The sequence below is a fragment of the Trachymyrmex cornetzi genome, unplaced genomic scaffold, assembly GCF_001594075.2.
Source record: "Trachymyrmex cornetzi isolate Tcor2-1 unplaced genomic scaffold, Tcor1.1 scaffold412, whole genome shotgun sequence".
Classification (NCBI taxonomy): Eukaryota; Metazoa; Arthropoda; class Insecta; order Hymenoptera; family Formicidae; genus Trachymyrmex; species Trachymyrmex cornetzi.
Window position 1 is genome coordinate 362919 of NW_017298876.1, and position 24700 is coordinate 387618.

Consider the following 24700-nt stretch of genomic DNA (forward strand, 5'->3'; position numbering starts at 1 on the left):
GAAAAGATCAGCATTGCGACGCACGTATGTGTTGCGAGCGATGAGTAAGAAAAGAAGCGAACGCACGAGGAAGAATGCGAATGAGAAACACGCGCAATTCCTTGTCCATATTATTAACACTCTTTGTTATAATGCGGCTGCGCCGCTACTTTTTCACGGTTACGTAAAACTTACCGTAGTCTCCGAGGAAACGATAAGTTTATTCACAAAGAGAGGATTAACTGGACCGTCATATAAATTTCCCGGTTCTCCTTGTCGGCCATATTTCCGTTAACGTTGAAGCGATTTATTACTCGCGCGAAAGTTGCGCGAAAACTGCACTCCGCTGGGAGATATTTAACATTTAACCCATTGTCATTTGCAGCACAATGAATATTTTTGTATAGAGATTGTGATATATATTTCTGGTTGTATTTAAAAGACGCATTTGTTTGCCGAACTTTACTATTCAAATAATTTTCCTGTCGAAAATAATATAGAGGGGTGTAGGTCTAAATAAATAAACTTAGAAAATTTATATTTAAAAAAGATCTACCAAATGTTGAAATATTTTTAGTCAAATGTTCAGTTATAATATAACCAAAAATAATTTTACTTTTCTAAGTACTTAGTAAGTATATGTATTATCGGACATAATAATATAACCAATCGTTTGATAATAATACTGAATATTTGGAATATTCAGAAAAGTGAAATTATTTTTAGTTATACTAACCGAATATTAGATTAAAATTATTTTACTCAATATTTTGTTACTATTACCATACTCTTTTTTTTAATGTAGAAAATATTAGTTAATTAACGCTAATTAATTAATGTAATATTATACGTCAATTGATGATACAGCTGCTATAGAAATAACTAACAAATATTTCTCAGGAGAATTTATTACAAATATCTTGTCAATTTTTCTGCGATATGATTTCGTTCAAAGATTCGTGAAATTAAGTCATCCATGCCGACAAATCCGCAGTAATACCATCGAATTGAGGCTGATCAGTGAACTAGAAAAATCCGGCAATACTATAGTAGTGGAAAGGAGGCAAGGTCACACAGTAGAGTGGATTGATGTGACCTTATTATCTGGGCACAGCCCATATACAACGGGATTCAAACCAGAGATACTATAAACCGTGTCTGGTATTATTAAAGACGTAATATTGAAGCTATCCAGATACAGCATCCGAATCTTCTTTTAGTCATAAAAAGTACAGATATATACAAAAATACATTGAAATCATAAAAGCGGACGTAATTTATGAATATATTATACAGCATCTATATATATTATCAAAACAAATTTTAGAGAGAAATGCATGTAATCATTTTATATCAACCTATATATCAAATTATATATTTAGAATAAATATTAATATATTTACGCAGATAAATTTTTCTTTATTAGAAATTGAAAAAAAGTTCTATGAATATAGAATAAATTTATTTCTTTGAATTTTTTAAAATTGTGTTTATTTTATTTGTTATTATTAATGCGTAATAAAGAACCGTTTCAGAACAGAAAATCTGTCAGTCACACACATCTAATATATATATATATATATATATATATATATACAATATATACACTGAGAAAAAAATATAGTCAATTTTAATAAATATTTAGTTGGATATATATATATATATATAATACTCATGTAAAAAAAATGATAATTATTATAACTGACATGGATAGAGTGTAATGAACCATATATAATTCTATTTATAAGTTTTTATTATGTGAAGTCTTTCAAGAACAGGTTTTAGAAATTTCTTTCACCTATTTGAATACCGTAATACATCATAGAAAATCGGTTGTTTTCTAAGCACGTACATATATTTATTTACTTGAGATTTACTTTATATTAGCTGCTATAAGTTAGCGAAGAAAGCCGTTTTTTCTTCATAAATTTCTCTAATAAAGTTTTATAAAATCCGTTGTCTTGATACGAGCGGAGAAAAAAAGATCGCATACTCGTTGTGTTGGGCCCCGGTTATGGTCATTGCGCCAATTCAGCCCGACATCCGTCCACGTCATGCGCTCGCGTGTGGACAGGCACTTCGTTTCGCGACTAAATACTCCCGTTAGGGCCCGTTTTCATGCCGCTTTACGGAGATAAAGAGGTCGTTCATGTCATGTCGAATTGAGCGTTTTGCAATGCCTTTTGAAACTTGCCCAAGCGCCGAAGCTCAAAGAAATAAGAGATGCTAGAATTCGATAGACAATCGAAGGCATTTTACTTGTCGAAGTATGAAGATATATTATTTGTTATTTTCGTTTATCTATTTTCTCCAATAATACCGACATCGTGCGATATTGGACGTGGCAGTATCGTGACGAAAATTTCTGGAATATTCGATCCACGAAGATTGATGGAGATGAATGATATGAATCATGAATTGTCAGGTTATACGTTTGTATTGTAGAAACGTATAAAATAGGATATGAAAGAATCTAAAAAAAGGAAGTTTGTTTGAAAAAATGCCATGGTTACGTCGTTTGAAAATGTACTTCTGCCATTATCAAATAGTAGATATCTCTAACTCGCGAAAGTTCAGACTTTCATAAATTACAAAGTCATTCGACACAGAGCTCAGCATAGCGCGATTCCTGATTATATGGTCGTGTATATTTTGATACGTACATTTGATACTTCCGTGTAGTATATACGTTTAATTACATCTAATTATTTCACTAATTAAACGAAAATTTAATTAGGTGATACGTAACGTAAATGTTAAATCCTTTCCTAATGGCTAAATCATTAACGTAAATTATGTTATTTAATAATCGAGATAATGAAACGTTCTATAAAGCGTGATGAATAAAAAGTTTTACACGTATTTATTTCACGTGAATATGGATGAAGAAAATAAAGGTACACGATATAACATACAAAAAAATATAACAAAAGATCAATATGTACGGTACATGCGTTATGAATTCGCGTAAAAACGATCAGCATTGTTGCGCTGGTGCATTAAATCGTTTGCCGTTGCTACGAAGTTTCCCATTGTGGCAGGATGTGTATACATACCGCACCCGCAGAATTAAAGGGTCAAACTGCCAGCGCCGCGTGCGTGTTCAGGAAAGCAGTAATGACCGCACGCGGGCGCACAATAGGCACATGTTTTCGTTCTGCGAAAAGCGCTAATTTGCCTTATTTTATCGACTCATGCATGCATCGCGCATTGTCCGCGCTCGTCGCGGCGGAGAGGGATAGTGACACGTCACAGGATGCACGTGACGAGGCTGGCAGCGACGACGGTGCCGCTGGAGGTTGCAGTCAAGGCTGTAGAAAGGCACTGCCGGTTCTATCTCGCGAGCTATACCGAGCGGTCGTCGAACCCGAGCGTGTTCGTCGCCGTTTGCGCAAGGTCGTTTTACTTAGGTTCGTCTTGGTCGTCGACCAAGTCGATGCGCTTACCGGTGATCGAGAGCAATGAATCGAATAGGTGATCGGAGGTGCTACGATATAAATAAATCATACATAGAGAAAATCGCGCGTAAGTCTTTGACAGGTAATTCTCTTTGATTAATTTGAAATCGATTTTTTTTATGTTCTTCCGTATGTCGACGCGTGTTGTCTAATTAAGACCATTAATCATTTGAACAATTACAATCGTGGATTAACTGATGATATACTGATATATATATATATATATAACCAAGAGAGTGAAAATGCAACCATCCTTGAAAAAAGTGAAAATATTTCATTTTTTGAAAAAAATTTATGATCTTCACTCTTTTTAGAGTAAAATCTCATTTTAAACAAATGAGGTTTCACTCCTTTGAAGTAAAAATTCACTTTAAAAAGAGTGAAAATTGTCACTCTTTTTTAAGAAGTGAAATATTTTCACTTTTTTTTTAAGGGTGGTTGTATAAGAAATTTAGAGTGAAGATAATCTGAGACTTTGTTGTGAAGATTTAATTTAATTTTTTAATTTAATAGAGAGGTATGATATAATATTAAATATATCGAAAAATATAGTATTAAAGGTTGAGGAATTAAAACATTCTCCCTGGATATTTTCGTTAAAGAAAATGGAACTTTAAATTGGTCAAAGAGCGTGTCATTAAACGTTGCTGCGGTGGATGCGGGATAGGTTTTATAAGTATGTGTTATATGAAAGCAAATAAAGTAAAGTAAACTCTCAACATCGAGAGATTTCTATGGAATTAAAGTAGTGTGTTAATTCTCAAATTTAACTAGAGTCTTCTGTCGGTGAGCAAGAGAAATTACAATCTAAAAAGATAGAGTTGCATGGAGCATTATTGCGAAAGACCGATAAGTTTGCTCATTACTGTATTTAATACATCTCAGTTGTTAGGTTTATAAAGTTATCTAAGGAGGAGGCTGGGCGAAAGAAAATACGGCAATTATTCTCGCAAGCGGCGCGTCGGAATTAGCGATCAATTTGCTCACCGCAACGAAGAATCTTCGAAGATTGCTAATGGCGTTACTTGATTGGTGAGCCGTCATTAATTGTTTCTTCTTGTTCCACATTCGACTTTCCCAGCCTCATAGTTCCGCTCTCTTCAATTAAATTCTTTCTTCAGGTCGTTTCTATCAGAACTGTGTCTTTCATCAAGACATAGTTATTCTTTGATATTAATATTGACGTCATAAAAAAATAGCGACGGATTGTAGAATGGAGAGTAAAGTATTTTACTTTAGCGGAGTAAAAGAATTATATAGAGATTTAATTTAAAATATGAAAAGCATAGGAAGAATTATATTTGAGAATTACATTATAGGAAATAAATAAATATCACATTTCTGGGAAGAAAGGAATATCTGAATTATTATTGTAATTATAACATTTATATATGATAAAATGAATATATTACATCTTTTAATCACTTTTGAAAAATTTCGAAAAGATAATATCTGCGATCACACACGTAATGGGAAAAAAAAGGATAGATAATTTTTGACTTTCAAACGACAATTCTTGTCTACTTTTTATAGCAAAATTTCACGTTACTTAATTATTTTTCCGCCATTTTGTGCGAGAAAGCACAATGGCGGAGCCGGAAGAAACTTCCTTTCGTGTGGTTATATAGTCATTATATAGGCGTTTCCAACCCACGGTGTGCAATTCTTTATGGTATTCTATCGTCGATCTCGCTCGTCAAGAAAATCCAGTCCGCCATAAAAGCGTGAATTTCTTCTCTCAGCCGTCTTTTCAAGCCGTCTTTGCAAATAACGATCGGTTGAGGAAGTGCACGTTAATAATATCGAACATAGACCACAAGAAGGGATAGTTTCTCGTGATGTTAAATTTCCGTTCGTTAACTTAACGATTTCTCCATACTTCCGTTGTTTTATCTCGATCGATCTGGCGGTAAAGCTCAGAGCACGTAATTTCGTTGCCAAGTTTATCTTTATGTAAGCCCTGTTACACGCGACGATACGGTTTATATTATACAGTTACAGCATTTGTGGCTTAGCATACTTCATAATATTTGTATTATTTTTTATCTCTTGACTAATGATTGCATTAATATATTCCGTTGTCGCTCATGAATAGCGCATGGATTAATTCCGTTAGATCTTTCACCATTGACTGTCGTAGTAATTCTGTTATCGCGCCTTAACTGTACGTGAACGAATCAGTTACTTTGGATGTACTATTGCGCTACTAAACTAACACTATGCGCTAACAATAGCGATGGAAAATAATTAAGCAGAGATCTCAGTCTTCGTTAAGACTGCGAGCGTAACTCCATCATTTACTTGCCTCTCCGCTCGTTTTATCTTCTCGCTCATCTCAGCAAGGTAATGAACTTAGCGTGTCTAATATGTCTTCCATCGCGATAGAATCATATGCTTGATGCACAGAAAATTTACAGGCTTCCTGGCAGAACCTCGACTAGACGGCCAATCACATTTTGTCCTGACGGTAAATTATCCCGCCGTTTCGCGGTCTGCCGTCGTTTTATCCATCAACCGCCGCTCATTACGTAATCACGTCAGGTGGAGGAGGTTTCGCTTATGCCATTAGCGACGCGAGTCGACTGACGCGAACCGGACTGTCGGCAGGCAGACTCGATTAACTTGCCACTTGGGAGGAGATCAATCGCGGCCTCGAACTTGACATGTGGCATGATTCGCCCCGCGAGTAAACCAGTGTCGCTGATTTCTCGGCATCCATTGTTTCTCGTGAGGGGAAAAAATCGACTTACATTTACCGAAGAGCATTCCAAGACTACCAAGTTTCCCGCGTGTCTTTACACTTATGAATTCTTTAATCAGTTTCTCTCGTCAACCTTATCCTTAACTTTATTATGCCTTTCCGAATGCTTGGTTATGCTCGATATTCTATGAACTTTCGACATCAAGATTTATTCTTAATTCATTTTTTAATTGTGTATTTTTAGTATGAGATTTATTTATAAATATTACATAATTAACTTTTAATTACTGGATCTACATTCTAAATTAATGAAAATGTTGTAGTAGGTACTTTTATCATGGTGGTATTTATTATTGTTTTTGAGTACCACATTTTCATTAATTTGGAATATAAATAAATCCAGTAATTAAACATAAATTACTTAATCATGTGACATTTGTAAATAAATCTCATAACAAAAATACACGATTAAAAAATATACCTAATAAATTAAAAATAAATTTTTGTCGAAAATTCACTATTTACTATATTTTGTCGAGAATAATTCTGTCAAGATTTACTAAAGTCTGTTAACATTAATGGAAAGTCTAGCAATATTAGAACAACTTGTATAATTTGGACTAAGTTAGCTAGCGTCCCGAGTTTAATACGTGATGTAATCTCAAACTTGTAAAGTAATTACGCGATGTGCTTAACTGGATGTACTTTATTTTGTATTAAATCACATCGCATGTTGATTAATGTAATATTGTTGCTTCGATATTGTTACGTGATTATCTTTCAATATATATGTAAAATATGTTCATTAAAAATTAGTCGAAATGAATATTTATCTTTTATTTTCTGAGTTTTGTACGAAGAGTTCAGGAAATTATGATATCGAAATATACGAACGAAATTTATGACAGTGGCATAGAAGATATTCGTATCGTGATAAGTTATAAAGTAAGCATGTGAATATGTACACATGTCGTTACCGTCTTCCGTAAATAACGCTGAGTTTTGCTCATGCGAAAATATGAGTGAGTCTGTGGATTCGTCATCATTAAAATGCACCGCGTATAGTATATTTTATGTAAAGGTTGTAATATTTATAATATTTGTGCTGTATTTTATCTTTCTAGTGTCTGATGTTCACAAATTGGTTACTATCACATTTGATATATCATTATGGCTGTTTCCTTTTTAAGAGAGACAACTGACACAACTGTCTTTATTATTTATTGAATGCCAAGAAGGATACAGCGACATATGTATCAACTGTATCTCCTAAAAGGAAAACAGCCAATTCCTAAAAGGATACATTGTCAATCCGATCGCGACTAACAATTGGGATTATATATTATGATAAAAATAATAAAAGTATATTTTTAAAGTTTAAACAAAAAATAAAATTTTTCGAATAAATTTTAGGAAATTGCGATTTTTTTATAAATTAGAGTCATATTTTCGCAAACATTGTTCAAACTAAGCACGTCAGTAATAATTATTATTTTATTATAAATAATTGTGATAGAATCACAAAATAGTAGTCATCGCGTATTTATATACACAGGACGCTATTAATAATAACAACTCTAATATTCCCCTTTCGTAAAGTAGACATTTAATTTTCGACTCTCCAATCGATTTTACGATTTTGAACATGGCATAAAGGTACAAAGCATAATGGATGAACCTATTTAGAATCAGTGAAGCGAGAATAAGTGGCACTCATTCTTGTTGCTTCAATTGTTATCCCTGCTTTTATTACTCTTCCCCTCCGATTTCGATGACCTGAAACATCCGGGTAAATAGGGCAGAGGGCGAGACGAGTCAAGATTCACCAAGCTACACGGATTATCTCGCCATCTTTGGAATAAGGTCATGTTGATTGCTACATGTTTCCTAAGCCATTCCACTAAACCATTGCGGTAATCGTATACATTGCGTGCAAGATAGAGCATCGAACCCCTTTATAATTAAAGATCAGAGTCACAGCAGTCGATGAAGATAATTCCTCGCGGTTATTTTTATTTAGATGACTCACGACTTTAGATGACTCACATACATGCCAAATTTCCATAGCTTTATAATTAAGAATTATGACTATCTAACTATTACTTGGCTAGAAATTGTTAACAATTGCGTGACTAAATGTTTAGTATGTTCTCTGACATCGTATTTGAACTAGAAATACTCGTATATGGGTTTAGTAAATAAAATATACATATAATCTAAGTCATATATTTATAATAAATGTTAGAATCTTGTTTAGACATTTGATGTTTTCACGATTCAATTAAAGCTAATTTAGTATCCTGCTTAAAGTTTCTTTTTAAAGTTACCTTAATGAATGTGAATGGAATAAAAATTATCATAATATATATATATGACATTATAATATAGCAAAAAATATATGTCGTTCATAATTTAGAATCTAAAAAAAAATTATTTTCATGTTTCTATTTCTTTCGGTGATAAAATGTATGATTATTCATGCAATGTATATTATTTGATCGTAATTCGTAATCGAAAAGTTCCGATCGTCGGAAGATGAAACTTGAATTTTACATGATAACATAGCGCCGTCTCTCGCGTGGTTCTCGTAACTTTGATCATTCGGAGTAGGAGTGTTATCAACATAAGCCATGATGTTGTTCGGAAAGTAAACGCAATCGTAACGTATCGAAAGATATGCTCTTCTGGAAAATATTTCACATCGTTAATAAGAATTTTTATGAACATGAAATTTGATCTTAATTTACTTATAAAATAATACATTCTATTAATAACTGAACGTTTATGATTTTACTTAACTCTACATGTCCACATTTCTCTTTCTACGTTAGAAATCAAATCAACATTTATCTGTAATCTTACCTTTCGTCTGCAATTATACCTATATTTACTACATATATACAGACATATATATATATATATATATATATATATTATATTATTCAGCATGCCTGTTAATTATTTGCATTAATTAAAGCTATTGTATTATAAATTAAATCAATTTGTTCGAGTTTTTGTTATTAGAAATAACAATGCAAATCAAACATCACATTAATTAATTATTTGTGTTATGACGTTTTTTTACACTGTTTTATGTTGTAAATTTAGGAATACAATATGCACAGTAAACAGTTATTTTATCACTCGATATACATGTAATTTACGCTGTTTGTATATTCTGTCATGCATAACGAAAAAAAAGTGATTTTGCCATCTCATTAACTGTTATCACATTAAAGAAAAAAAGTCCAGCAAAATCGCTGGATTGGCCAGTAATTTTTTAGCGGTCGAAGAATACGCTGTGTCAATATCGATACGATTTGCCAGGGTTTATACAATTTATCATAGAATTGATGTCAGTTCGCAGGGATTATCGAAACTGTTATGTCGCGCTGTTTTTGACTGGTTTTTAGGAAAATTCCGTTGTGAGTGATTGAGTTTATCCAATGGTTAATTAATACGCAGCAAAATAGCTACACTCTTCTTTGTAAATTCGGAAGTGAAATAATTCAGGTGAATTGGTGTTAATTAGATTAACGTTAATTAATGTACGATTTTATGAAATTAAGAGCAGAAAAGGACTATTCCGAGAATAACTAATTGCACAAAGTTAAATGAAGATTGGTCCGATCTGAAAATTACTTGAAATTTAATTTCAATTAACAATTTTAATTAAAAGAACGGAAAGAGTAAATACCATCTCTCAAGAGAACTCGTTCATTAATTGGATATACGTTTTAAAAGAATGTAGATAAATGCGTGTGAATATAAAGTGCACGTGCGAAAAAATATATTTATATAAATGGAATATTAATGTCATACGTCAAACGCATTGGCATCTGTTATTTTTGCAACAGTTTTATTAAAATTTTACATTATCTCTATTGTTTGTCTCTTGCTAACGGCACAGCTGGACGTCTATTGTTATTATAAGAGATCATCTTGAGAGTGACGAACTACTGCCGATATACATTATTCTGCGTTGTTTCAAATTTATTCATCGCTAATACTGTTAGAACTACAAATCCTAACAGTACAGTACATGCTACAGTACAGAGGCATTCACGTATGTATCCAACATAAATACATTCGTTGTTGTTGCATAATGAAGACAATGTTGTACCATCGTCGATCCTATAAATGCTGTTCCGATATTCGAAACAAATTCCTTTTATTGTCTATTCACGTGCCTTTAATTAATTTCTCACTTAGTTGGTTATATTTTCTCTGCCATTTTTTCTGGTATATTGGATCTAAATGAAGAGCAAAATTGTTTCTCGTATTTGGCTATTGTTTTGCGAATTCGCTTAATTGATATATTATGTAATACGGAAAAATCGGATCAATAAATTATTATTAATATTGAGGTCGTGTAGAATAGTCTAGTTAGTCTAGTAGAATGATCATTTCATCACGCGGACGAAACCTGCGCCATTTGTCAGAATCCAGAGATCCGTAGAGGGTATTCGCGTTAATTACCACGCCCCTGTGGAGATATCGAGTCTCGGTTTCCACAGTCGAATTAGTAGCTGTGCATGATAGTGGCTGATTGATTCAATTACTCCGTCGTGTAAACGCTACAATTTACTGGGAATGAACCTTCATGCAATTTTGCGCTTTAATCGTTTATCATAGTTGAAAAGATCGGACGTGTCTATGAGAAAGCTATTCTCTTCCTTATGCAGTTTTCAAGTATGACTAACAAGTAAACTTACCCAAGTGTTACACTTCGATTTTGATAAGCTTTGAGTATTCTAGGTCAAAGTAAGAGACATGTATTTTTTTATACGTGCCCACATGGTCGTTAAGGGAGTAAAACACCCTCTTGAAAAAAATTTGTTTTTATATTCTGAGCTAATATCGTTGAAACTATAAAAGATATAAAAAAAAGGTTTCAAATGAAAGTTTTATGGCTTTTAATGTATTTTATGATAGTTCACTTATATTTTTCGAAAATGTCTTATACGGTTTAACGCCGGATCCGAACGGCGCTGGTGATCAAAAATCTTTTAATCACTAGATGGAGTCATTTTCGGCTCCTTAAACACGAAAAATTGCGTATGTGGATTTATAGATCGCGAGTCAATCGCACTGAGCGGCAAGTCACTCGACGTTTTTAATAAAATACAAAAGTAATAATATAAGAGATATAATAGACACTGAAAGAAAATATTGGCTGAATATGACATAACATCTTTAATTGTTTGTAGCAGCCAATTAAAAATGCTATGCCATATTTTACCATCTAATTTGCTGCAGCAGCCAATCTTTTCTTTCAATGTGAGAGTAACGTATGGACATGTATAAAAAAATACGTGTCTTTTAGTTTGACCTAGATTACAACATACTCAAAGCTTATCAAAATCGGAGTAACGCTTGAGTAGGTTTACTTGTAAGATATCCGAGTTTGACTTTCAAGAAAATGATGCGTGAGATGTTTAGAGAGCGCGAGATCTATCATATGAGATCTACTATATGTTATACGTAAAGTCATATCTAAGACGAAGTTTATTTCACATTTTTATTTAAAATATTTTAAGTAATAAAAAATCTTAAGTGATAATCTTTTAAGTATAAGATTTTTTTTATATATATATAATGTATAAAATTATAAAATAAATAACTTAAATAAACAATTATATTTTTTAATTGCAATTACACTCTTATGTAGATTTTAATAACTAGAATTGTTTATTAAAATTGTATTTATTAGATATATTTTAATTGTTGTATCAATGGAAATTAATAAGTGCGATATACATTTAAGAGTTTGTTACGAGGTGCTGAGCAAGTGGCTCAGTGGTCTAGGGGTATGATTCTCGCTTTGGGTGCGAGAGGTCCCGGGTTCAAATCCCGGCTGAGCCCAATTTTTTTTAGTTTTTTTAACACAATTTTTAATAAATTAAGAGTCTAAATATAATTTTATGAAAAATTAAATATAAATTTTTAAAAAGAAATTATTTTTTTAATTTAGTATAATTGTACAATGATTAACATTTGGTTGTGAGACAGTGATTAAAGAGACACTGATATTCTCTTTTTCTTACTTTGAATGCGATAAATCTCATATTCAAATTTTAGCATAGAGTCCAATTTTTTTTTCTTCTGTATTATTGATTATATTATAAATCATTATTCGTAATAAATATATTACAAATAATACTAATCGTTTCATTAATTCTCTAATTATGCAGTTTAATTATGCACAAATGCGTTTACACTTAAAATTTTACGAAGAATGTCCCAACCTCGTTTAGTGGGTGATCACTCATCCGCGCAATTTTTACCAGGGGAAGCCTTTATTACAGCTGTCGTAATTAGTCTCGCTTGTTGTTGCAGGACCGGCAGCATGGCAGCCGAAGAGGGAATGCTGGGTGGTGGCCTGGGCGCGAAATTGAAATGCCCGACTCCCATATCGCGGTTGAGGGTAGAGAAGATCGAGGGCGGCCTGATGGTGGCCGGTGTGGTAATAGCGGCGAATTGCCAGATTGCCCTTCCAGCATTTGGCACTCTTTTCATGCTCGTCGGCGCCGTACTCACTGGTTCGTATACATATTTATCTCTTTTGTTTATATTTACCTCTGCATTGTTTAGTCAAAGTAATATGCATTACGTTACAAATATGTAAACGTAGTAAGGTAAAAAGGCTGTACTTATTTTGAAACTGATATCCTCAATATTATTAAGAGTATAATCTTTAGAATATTGTTACGAGCATTATTGTTTGTTTAAAAATGTATCATAGAGCGATGTTTCTAATATTATTAGCTTGCTTTTTTTATAAAACACATTGCACACTTTTTTAGATCTTGTTATACGTTTTTTTTTCTAAAATCGCAAATCGCATTTTCGATGTACATTTAATGCCAGAATGTAATTTTCATTCCACATTTGGAGGTACCCTTATTTGACGAAATAAATTTTTTTTATTTCGTAAAATGAGTGCACCTCCATCAAATGCGGACGATTAAAAATGCAATAAAAATGTCATAAATTTATCAGGAAATGTCACAAACAAACATGGTAAACAAGTTATAAATATTATTTATTTTTCTTGTAAATATTCTTGTCAGATTTTCTCCGCAGGGATTTTAACTGCATTGCATAATTTTACGGTTACAATTAGAGGAGCGCTTGTATAAATTATGATATTGCAAAAACATACAGTGTGTTGGACAATAGTTACATCGGCGACTCTTGAATATTCACCGATCCTTTAATTTTTCTTTTTTTTCCCGTTATCTCGTAACACGTCATTTGCATTCGCATTTGCATCTCATGATTGACCTGCAAAATTTGCGATGGCGCTATTCTGACAGTTACGGCTGAGAATTAATGTAGCTTCGGCTGCACAGGATGAATATCATTGATGAAGAAATATCTTAGTGTATTTAAATTTATGATTTCGATAATACATAATTTTTCGCAATGTCAGTCGGCGCTGCGCACAGGCGATCTATCATTTTTAGACTTTGAGTTTTGAGAGCTAGATAAATCATATTTATCATTTCAGACTTTTTACTTTTAGTTTATGTTACATTTGTCGGATCGTTCGTATATCTATGGAGATATGGAGCATGCGTCACGGCGTGATTTAACGGATGAGAATAATTTCAAGCTTTCCATTTCGGAGAAAGCATAGGCTCCGTAATCGCATGTGGGTCACTTAGAAAAGAGAATTAATGTTTATTTTGTTATGAGATATCATAATCATTTGTTATTGTTTATTGAAATATTTTTTATTTGTTTTGTAATATCTATATAAAGAAATTGCCTTTCCTATTAATTCGTGGACAGACTAAACAAAGAATTGATAAAAAATTATTAATTGTATATGTTTTCATCTTTCAATATTATTTATATACAGAAATTATAGCTTTATCTTTGTAGTAGAGGATAAGTTATATTTGCGATTATACAGGGTGTCCAAAAAATCGCCTGCAATACTTCAGAAGGTGATTCGGGACTCAAAAAGAAGAAAAAAAGATATATAAACATAGGTCCGGAAATAAGTCGTTTCCGAGTTACAACCACTTTTATGTTAAAAAAAAATTGTAATTTATTTTTTATAATCACAATCGTAATTTATTTCATAGTGTTTTAACATAAATAAGTACATTTCGAACTATTTATTTCGGACATTATCCAGCATGCACTATATGGAGGCATAGTCTGCTTGGCATCCCTCCTTTTTTATTTCTTTATTTTTAAACTTTTTTACTTTACTAGAGGGATGCCAAGCGGACTGTGCCTCTACATGGTGCATCCTGGGTAACGCCAAAATATGTCGCATAAAGACCGTAACAACGCTTAAGAATAGATTTCTGAGATCATTTTGAAAATCTTAATACCATAATACATCGAGATTGTAATAGTTTTTGAATTATAGTATTTAGAGTTAGCGAATTATATCGCTTAAAGTTCGTACCTATACAACGCAAAATGCCAACTATACCTGACAAGTTCGCACCTATACAACGCAAAATGTCAACTATACCTGGATGTGTAAACTTTAGGCGCTATGATTCACTAACTTTAAATGTATAATTTAAAAACTATTATAGTCTGATCGATATTTCAGTATTAAGATTTTCGTCTCAAAATGATTTGAGGAATCTACTCTTAAAGTAATAGTTATGAACATTCTATATATGTATATATATATATATATACATATATGAAAAATACATTTTTTGCACTAATTTTATATTGGATATTAAAATATTTTTCAGATTAAATAATTTCGCAAACAAAAATGAAAATCTTCTCGTTTTAGAAATTCTAAAAATATTTTATTTATTTATGATAATAACGAATGGATATGTAGAATTGAAATTATACATGGAATAGAGATATATTTTGAACAATGAAATGCCTATATTCCGTCAACATGTTGTCGACACTGGATGTAACGAAGAGATATCTCTCTCAGTATTCGTCGTTATGTACTAATCGGACTGAAGCCTCTCCTGATATTCTATAAGCGGATTAATTACATAGAGAAGGAAGCCGTATTCAGTCGGCTGAAGCAGTAGTAGAGTTGTACAAGCTATGTGCAAATATCTGAATTTGGTGAGCAGCATGCAATGCATTTAAGTCGTCTAATAAATTACATTACAACTGAATTTGCTCTAATTTCATGATGCTCGTGAATATTAATACCACTGTCAATATTAATAACAGTTTCCTCGGTGAAGAAATTTTGAATGTCTCACAAATATATTTTAATATTAATCAAGTGACATATTAATTTTATATTACATTAATCTTATTAAATAAAAGCATTTGAGAATATTATATTCAGAGATGCGTGAGTTTGCCAATTGATTTTAGATATAACAAAGTTTGAAAAGTGAATTTAATATTAATTAATATTAATATTAATACGTGGAAAACTTTCGAGATTTAGTCGAAGATGAGAGACTAGTTTCGTATTCTTTCTCATTGAATTAATTTGCGAAGTGCTATATAGTTCGTTCGTCGGGGCGCTGACCCCCGAGATAGATACAGCTTTCTTATCGCGAGGAAGAAGAGAAAGAAAAAGAAAACGAAAAGTGGAAGAGGGCCCAGACTGTTCACCAAGCAACAGCTGGCCCGTCACATCTCCCGCCGTCACTTCTCGACCACGTTTCTTCACATACGAGGTGCCGAGAGTTGTTAGTTGTTACCAACCGATTTATCAGAACCGGTCTGTCCTCCTCTTTCATCTTCCTTTTTTCCTGCCGTGCCAAGACCGGTCCAATAGCCCATTTCCCTTTCGTTGTTTCTATTCTTTTCTCTTCCTCTTGAACAGTTTAGATTCTAGATCGTCTGTCCGGTTGCTCGTAATGTCTTTGTTACGTTTATCACGCCGCCGAGTCAAGCTCTCTTTGATAGAGTCAAGTGGAACGAGGATTTTATTTTTTATCACTGACTAAACAGAACTAGTAGATACATTATTTTGAATGTACAAATCTGAATTTTGTAAATGTAGCGGATTACTATTTACAGTTTCTTAACATTTTTTAATTATTATATTTATTTGGGATTAATAAGTTTTATATTTTTCATAGTTTTATATTTTTATATTTTATTTTTTACAGTTTTCTATCTTTTGTATGTTTTAATATTATTTTATACGTATATTATTTTTATTTTTCGTTTTGAAATGTTACGATCTCATGTTACTATAAACGTTGTTTCAGAATAAAAACCTTTTTTATATCAACAATAATATACTAAATATTGAAAAAAATAAATTTTTTTATATATCAGAACATAGTATTCGTATTTATAAAATTTAATATTAAAAAATTATTTGAAATGTATTAATATCGCTACATTATTGAAAATATTCAATATTTCAAATATTTTTCATTATAAAAAATTGAAATTGAGTATCGCATTGATACTGAAAATTAAATTTTCAATTAACTATTATTATAAAACTATTATTATAAACTTAGAGCCAGAATAATTCGAAGAACTCACATTCTAAATATCACATTCATAAAATGAAGAAGTATAGTATATTGACAAACATATGTATTTAACGCTGCATTATTTTATTTGTCTATTTATTTTAATCACATTACTGAATTTTAGTTGTTTTCTTATTTTACGAAATAAAACAAATGCAAAGAGAAGCTTGTCGGATCTGCGCATGCTGATCGTTTATGAAACGTTTCACTAGCGCAGCGTTATCGATTAAAATATGTTCGAAGGCGAGCTCTCCGCAGCGAACGAACATATTTATGTTCATGATTTCCGTTACTTTGCAGACGCACATTTTCTCTCCAAATATTCCGTAACATTCTCGCTTCGCAATTGGCGAGAATAAGACAGTCGTTCTTTCTTTAAGTATTATATTATATCTAAAACTTCTCGGTAGAAAAGTTTTCTCATTCGCGTCTTAGTCGATGTCGGTAACTTGGACCAGTTCAAATCAACGCGATTATAGTTCTTCAAAAAAGCGGGAAGCAATTTTACGATATTGTACAAGAAATACACGAAGAGGACATAAAGTCTTGGTTCAAATCCGTATTCAACATTTAAAGGCGAGCACAATGAAATCATATTTGAACGACTTATTTAATTTATACTCTTACAATTAAGAGTTGTCACTTCTTAACAGCTTATTCGACACTTCAAGAACAAAAATAGATTATACTTTATTATTACTTTATTATATCTTTTGTCTGGTTGAAAAATGAAAAATAGATGATGGAATATACGAGAAACTTTTATTTTAAGGAGACAGTAATTTGATGAACCTAATAAACGTTATTTAATTAACTTTTACGATTAATTTTCGATTTGATCGTTTCTCTATTACAGCGGCTTCTTATCGTGGCCCCGGCGAAGACGAAGACAAGAACTCATATGCCGCACGAATTGCCTTTACCGGCAATTCCCGCATCTTGGGGCCGATCTGCATAGTTGTGGGCGCCCTTATGCTCGCGCTTGGCGTGCTACTCTGCATGCTCACGAGACGGGCGAGGCGGAGGGAGCGCAGGGTGGGCTTCCATTGTCCACTTCACGGGGATTTCTACCCTCTGAGTCCAGTCCAAGGTATCAAAATGCTTGGTGAGTGGAATATTATTCATTCCAATATTATTTATTCGACAAAGGAAATCTTATACCTATATAAGATAAGTGTTTTCTGAGATAAAAGAAAAATCTGTGATTATATGTTGTAATTTTAGTTTAGTCTATCATTAATCAATCAATCCAAATTTATTCCGAGAAAATGAATTCTAAATTAATCCAAACGGTTATTCTGATAAATTAATCGGTCCCTTGAATAATTTATTTCAATTATAAAATTAGTTTCTAAATTAATTTTAATTAAAAATTATTTTTTTATTCTGTTGAATTAATCGCCTCGAATTATTTTCCTAAAATAATTCATTTAAAATTAATTTCAAAATTAATTTTAAATTAAAATTATTTTTAATATAATTTTTAATTTATCTTTATGTATATATACTGTATTATTGTTCTATTGTATCTATTAAAATTTTGTTTGCTTTAATGTATTTTTATAATAGCTTTATATCCACATTTAAAATTCAATCTTTTGAATAAATTCACAATAAAAAAAAGCTTTTTCATTGCTTGCTTCATCATTATCGCAAATACATCGACACACTTTTGAAAATAAAATAAGCTCTTCCGTGTAAATACTGTCGCGTGAGCGCCGAAACTCATGTTTTTCCTTGCAATATCTCGTGATCATTTGTCGCGTGCAATCATCCCTTTGTGATTCGCACGGCAATAAACGCGTCGGCAATTTCGATGATACCTTTTCAAAGAGCAGAATTGCCACTAAAATGCTTCTCGAGAAAAGATCTCGATGTAGCTTTCCAACATCGCCAGTCATTATTATCGTGTCACGCGATGCCATTATGCTTTTTATAGATGTTTCGTTAAAATTACAGCAAAATGATCCATTTTTTTAACGAAAGATACGTATTGCCAGGTTAAATTACTCATCTGCAACAATGTTAAAATGTGCATCGTTGGAAGATAATTGACTGCCGTTTGCCTTACTCCATTTTATTTTTACTACTTTCGATGATTATTATTTTAACTTTATCTTAAAATTTACTAAAATCTCTGTAAATTTTCTGGTTACGTATAAGTGATGTGTAAATTATATTAACTGCTTAATAACTCATTTAGCTGATTTTATTTTAATAACAAATTTGTAGGCACTTTGCTATTTTACGACTTCGCCTTAGGAAATCTATCGACGTATGTTATTTTATCGTCGCGAACGTGCCAGTTCGTGCCAATTGCTTCAAATTCAGGACGAGGCTGGATCAAGCAGGGCGAGGAGTAGGGTAGCTAACTGGATTGTCGGAATTCAGGCTAATACGGCTCTATCAGATTATTGCGTGGGTCGATCGCGCGCATCGCGAATGCTACAAGTTTCCGCATTCGACCGAGAGATCGAAAAATCGCATCGAATCGTCCGGTAAGAAATCTTTAACAATGGAAATAATCCTATTACTTCCGGATCTTAGACTTGGAAGAACCGTGAGAGACGATAAGAATCGAAAGTAACATGAGTTATCAATTACTTGACTCTGAGAGATAAAATTTGGAAACATCAAGATGTTAGATCACTGTCGAATAACTTTTAACAGTTGTAAATATTGAATGCGTATACAGACTATATTTTACGATCAATGAATGTTACGGATTCGGAGGCTTAAATTTTTCATGTCTTGGAAGCAGCGTAACATCAAAAATTCAAGAAGCTCCGGAAATTTAGAACCTCCCGCTAGTCGCATCTTGACGGGAGACACGAACTTTTGAGAGAATTGTTACTGTAACGCTTGTATGTGGCAGTTGCTACTGCAGGCATATATAGAAACTTGACGATGCAACGATAATAAAAATTGCAAGACCCGCAGCCTCTTCGACTAGATGGCACGAAGCATCTAATATTTTATACACAATAAACGGAAGTGTTGCTAAAATATCTAAAAATTTAGCTAGATACAGATCTGAAAATAATTTCGTTGGACCATCAAAACAATTATTAAAATAATTATATAGAACACTCTAATTGGTTGCTCGAATGTCCAAATTTTTTGCAGTATTGCTCATCATAATCATCATGCTTGAGTTTCCTGCGTAATTATATTTTGATGATCCAAAATTATTTTCAGATTTGTATCTAACTAAATTGTGAATATTTTAGCAAAATTGTTCTTTCCATGTACAAACTGTAAATAGAATATTGCTATGTATTTCTATTTAAAAAGAGTCTTATTGGGCATACCGCGCATTACTAATTATACTATTTAAATTTATGTACTACTCAATTTCTTGTCTATCTTGTACTTATCTGTTTATATTATATCTGCTTTTTATATGTTTATATTATTATCTTCTTCACTTGTGTTTTACCTGTTCCTCAATTTCTTGTTTATTTTATGTTTTATTTTTTTATATTTATATGATATCTATTTTTTATATATCAAGATTGAACTTACGAGCAGCGATATTGCCGCCATACCTTTAGAATTTCATTTAACGCTACATTCATTCTCTTCAATTTCAGACATTGATAATTTATACTTTTTCACACTTCAGTAAAGTTATTATTATTATTATTATTATTCTGAAAACATAATGAGTGCAAGATATATATTTATTTAAATGATTAAAATCATTACAATATTGTATATAAATATTATATGTTAGTAACAGATTTAATTTTTATAAAATAAATGTGAATTTTAACAATAAGAATTTCACCAACGAATAAACATACCATATATGAACGACGTGAGAGAATGTAATTGTTTTGCTTAAGGGGGGATACCACCTTTGAGGCCTAAAAATAATACTCAAATTTGGCAATTTTTTGCAGTAAACTAATAAAGTCAATCAAAAATTGTTTTGAAGAGCTTTAATATAAAGTTTCGAGAGTACAAAAATTTTTTTTTTACTTTTCTCTCACAAGATGGCGGCAAAGAAAATAAAATTCTTTGGATTTTTATTCCAGATCCAATGATGTACAAAATTTCGTGCACACCGTTTATACACTCATCGAAAAAGGAGGTTAAATGGTTTTACTATAACGCCGCCATCTTGTGAAATGAAAATGAAAAAAAAATTTTTTTGTACTCTCAAAACTTTATATATTAAAGCCCTTCAAAACGATTTTTGATTAACTTTATTAGTTTACTGCAAAAAATTGCCAGATTTAAGTATTATTTTTAAGCCTCAAAGGTGGTATCCCCCTTTAATTTTTGTTTCCATCAATCTCCTCACATACGTACGTATGTTCTTACTTTGACTTCAAGGTGGTTTTCCCATTCGTTTTTATACGACGATTTATTCGGGTCGCAAAGCTTGGAACTCGACTGATTGCCCAGTTGCAATTTCTTTCGCGGCGTAGCACGCAATAAAATCTTATTAGAGCTGAAGGTCGTTTTTGCGTACCCCCGTGTGCGAAACATTCCGTTGTAACGTTACTTATATTATAGCTTGCAATTTTTAAGCTTCGTCGATTCGCGAAACCTAAGAAGTATCTAAGCTTGTACAAAATAAGTCAATAAGCTTGTTTTGCAGGGGTTCTTTATTCCATATACCGTTTAACATGCTAAAATATGAATGACGAATAATGCAAAACGACAATTATTTGGTTTTTTATTGTCTTTTTTTTTCGTGTTTTGCAAGTATCGTTAAATGAGAGAAATAATGTCAGTCGCACATCCTTTTAAGTAACGGTTATTTTTTTATGAAAATTATTTTCTTTGATAATAATATTAAAATATATTTATTACAAATTTTAGAAAAATGATTATTATACACTCAAAACAAGAATTAATTTTATTTTGAAAGATATAAAATTGATCGAGGAATCGACTTTACATATCTAATAAGCAAATCCAATTTGTTTTAATTTAATAATCTTGATTGAAATATTAAACTCATTAGGAGTTTAAACATATTTTGAATAAATTTGATACTTGTGATGAACTTATGATAAATTAATTTGTGTACCTTTGAAATATTTGAAACAAATAATTGTTATTACAGCATATTTATCTGTAGTGTATTTATCTGTGTATATAACATATCAATGATACATCGTCGACGTAGAGCAGAACATTAGAATTCTGCTAATTGAATATGCACACTCGAATGCAGAGGGAAACGCGATTCTGTTTGCTGATGATATTCTAGATTTCACAAAATGCGTCGGCGTTCGCGGGTGAGGAGACTGATTACGTTAAGGAAATAAAATTGTCGTTATGAGATTACGGACTTCGACCTTCACGCGTTTTACGCATCGTGCATTCGTATAATTTTTTCAATGATTATGTTTTTTATTACGAGATTTATTATTTTTTTTCCATGAAAGATACCATTCATTTGATTTCAACATTTCCAGTTTTGCCGTACTTCGGCAATTTTAGATTTTCTACGAACAACTCTCCGAGTCTTTTTCTTATCTCCGATCTTTTCTTTTTTTTTAAATCTGAACGCGCACGTAATTGCCTAGTTACATGAAAGAGATAATTGCGTCAATGCATCAGGTAAAGATGCATTTGCAGAAAAATTCTAGTGGTATAACAGCGTCACGTATAGAAGGGAAAGTTGAAAGAAAGATTGATTGAATGCTGCTAAAGGTCGGTCTCGATCGTTTCTCGTCACGCAGAAACCCCGAGGAAGAAAGCTCTTTGCATCCAGGGTCGCAGCGTACGCAGTGCGACGCGCGTGCATCACTTTCAGTTCCGCCCATTTAATTTCAGCCTGAGTGGATCGCTACTCTTTTTCTCCCTCTTTGTGCGTTCTTCGATTCAAACGCGTTCCTTTTCATGCGTCTCGCATACTCAGCACATCCGGAGCGTTGCACTATATACCTTAGACATCTTATTGCGTACGCCAAAGGAGCTTAGTATGTTCTATCAAGGACGGGTTCTCGTCTCCCATTTTCATCCTGGCTCGGATACACCCTTTGTGCGTTCTTCGCGAGACTGAAAGTTTTCCTGGAATCTCATACCGATGTGATGATATTTTCGCTTGAGTATACTTCGAGCAAATGTAGACATTTCGAAATAATCTTCTAGTATGTAGTTTTGAGAAAATATAACTTTCATAGCTATAAAAAGAGAATTAATTCTGACAAATGTTGATAGAATATGTTTTAAAATTATTTGATATTCTTGATATTCTTAATTGAATATTTGAATGGATATTGAATTATTTAATAAGAATTAACGATTCTCTAAGCTTGTTATCGTGTTTGATTGCAAACATGTAGAAAAGACAGAACAAGATGATAATATTATAGAAATATTAAGAGTGAAAGCGGCAAATATAAGTAAAAACGTTGTAAGTAAAAACTTAAATATGCGTAAATAAAATATAACGCAGTTAATTAATTGTAAGTAAAAACATAAACATATAACATATTTTTATATAAAACGTTTTAACTCTTCTTGGAATCATTCTCAGCTTACAATTGGTGATTCAATCTAAAGTGTTATTCACATTGTCAATGTGAACTCAGTCAGACGTGGAAGATCTTCATTAAGAGAATGTCGAGAAAACATATGGCTTCATGGTCCGAATAACGTTAGGGAACATATGTTCCATTCCAAGGCAACATTTAAAACGAAATTTGTTGATTGGATTTTGACAATGTTTTCTTACGTAATTTTTTGCGCTGAATCCGAATTCGGCTGCAGAATCGCTCTATCACGTCAAGATTTCGAGATATCTTCAACGCAAAAAATTACGTAAGAAAACATTGTTAAATCCCAATCAACTTTCAACACTTCCAATTTTGCAAGCCTGTGTAATTAACAAGAATGAAATAGTTAACATAACATTAAGATATTTCTTTCGTATTATAACACGTCCGATTTAAATAAGTAATGCCAACGGAAACAAGATAATATTTTTATTGAAGGCTTATTAAAACATTTATGTTTAAAAATTAAATTTGCGAGAAAAGATGACGATTATTTTAAAATTATTTAAAAATTGTTTAAAGAAACTACTTAGTTTATATATGATAACTTGGAAAAAGTATAACTATTTACTTTCTGATAATTTTTTCAATATTATAGTTATGATTTATGATGAACTATTTTCTTTACCAATCTTATGCTAACTGACGTTTTCAAATGTGAATTATATGGTAGTACTTGTTAAACAAGCACTTACGCGTGCTTTGTATGAAAAATAACAGATACCATTTTGAGAAACATCATCGTAATTTCAAGCACGACGAGTATTCGTCGTGCGAAAACAATTCTCGTTCTTCACGGTGGCGTACGGTAATGACAACTGTCACCAAAGCTTTATGACGAGACGACGAAATTACGTCTGGCTTCACGAAGCGTGGCTAAACACAGCTTGTCTTGCGGAAGAGGCCATGCAAAAAACGCGGGCAAGAGTCTTACTTGAGGATGAGCAATCAGAGCAATGGCATGGAAAGCGTGACCGACGACGTGCTTTTAAAATTTCCGTCTGCGAGTAATACTAATTTGAACGCAAGCAGAAATCGTAAAAGAAAATAATAGAACAAATGTGCACTCTCGATGATTATGTCACATGAATCTAAGCGAAGAGCAAGTTGTAAAAGAGACTTTTTTGTCGATACTCGTTCAGGAACATAATAGGAGATATCGTAAAAATGTATTGAATTTTTATTTTATTATTGGAATCCTAATTGAATTATATTTTGATATATTTTTCATGTTTTAATTAAGGAAAAATTGGCTCCATATTTTGCTCCAAAATATTTTTTGGAGTTAAGGTCTGGTACACTATATTTTTATAGATTGTTTACAGTTTGCTATCTTCTGCGCTAACTCGAAGCGTTCACGCTTCGACAAATTCATCTCGTCGTTGTCGGAAACTCTCCGTAAATTTGATCTTCGCGTAGCGCAAGCGGAGTATGACTCGGCGATAAGTTCGTACGCAATTTTCTTGCGAGCGCATCACCGGCGATGCGTGAAGCCCTGCCTCAAGAGGCAGAAGGAAAGGAAGAGTCTACATATATTATATTGCGTATATAGCGATCTCTCCTTGCCATCATTGGAAACGA

The 24700-nt window shown here is 32.4% G+C and overlaps 1 protein-coding gene and 1 non-coding gene across 5 annotated transcripts in view; both read left to right on the forward strand.

The window, feature by feature from the left end:
• The window catches only part of LOC108764338 (uncharacterized), a 78709-nt gene that overhangs the window by 35653 nt on the left and 18356 nt on the right, over positions 1–24700 (forward strand). For 3 of the 4 annotated variants that reach the window (XM_018512515.1, XM_018512516.1, XM_018512517.1), the window contains exons 2-3: positions 12478–12680; positions 17455–17703. In XM_018512515.1, coding sequence (XP_018368017.1) covers positions 12478–12680; positions 17455–17703 — 452 coding nt within the window. Of the gene's footprint in view, positions 1–9613; positions 9652–12477; positions 12681–17454; positions 17704–24700 lie in introns of those variants that run through there. The other variant, XM_018512518.1, reaches the window with a different exon arrangement.
• On the forward strand, positions 11932–12003 carry TRNAP-UGG (transfer RNA proline (anticodon UGG)). The gene has a single exon. It is a non-coding gene; the product is annotated as a tRNA-Pro (tRNA).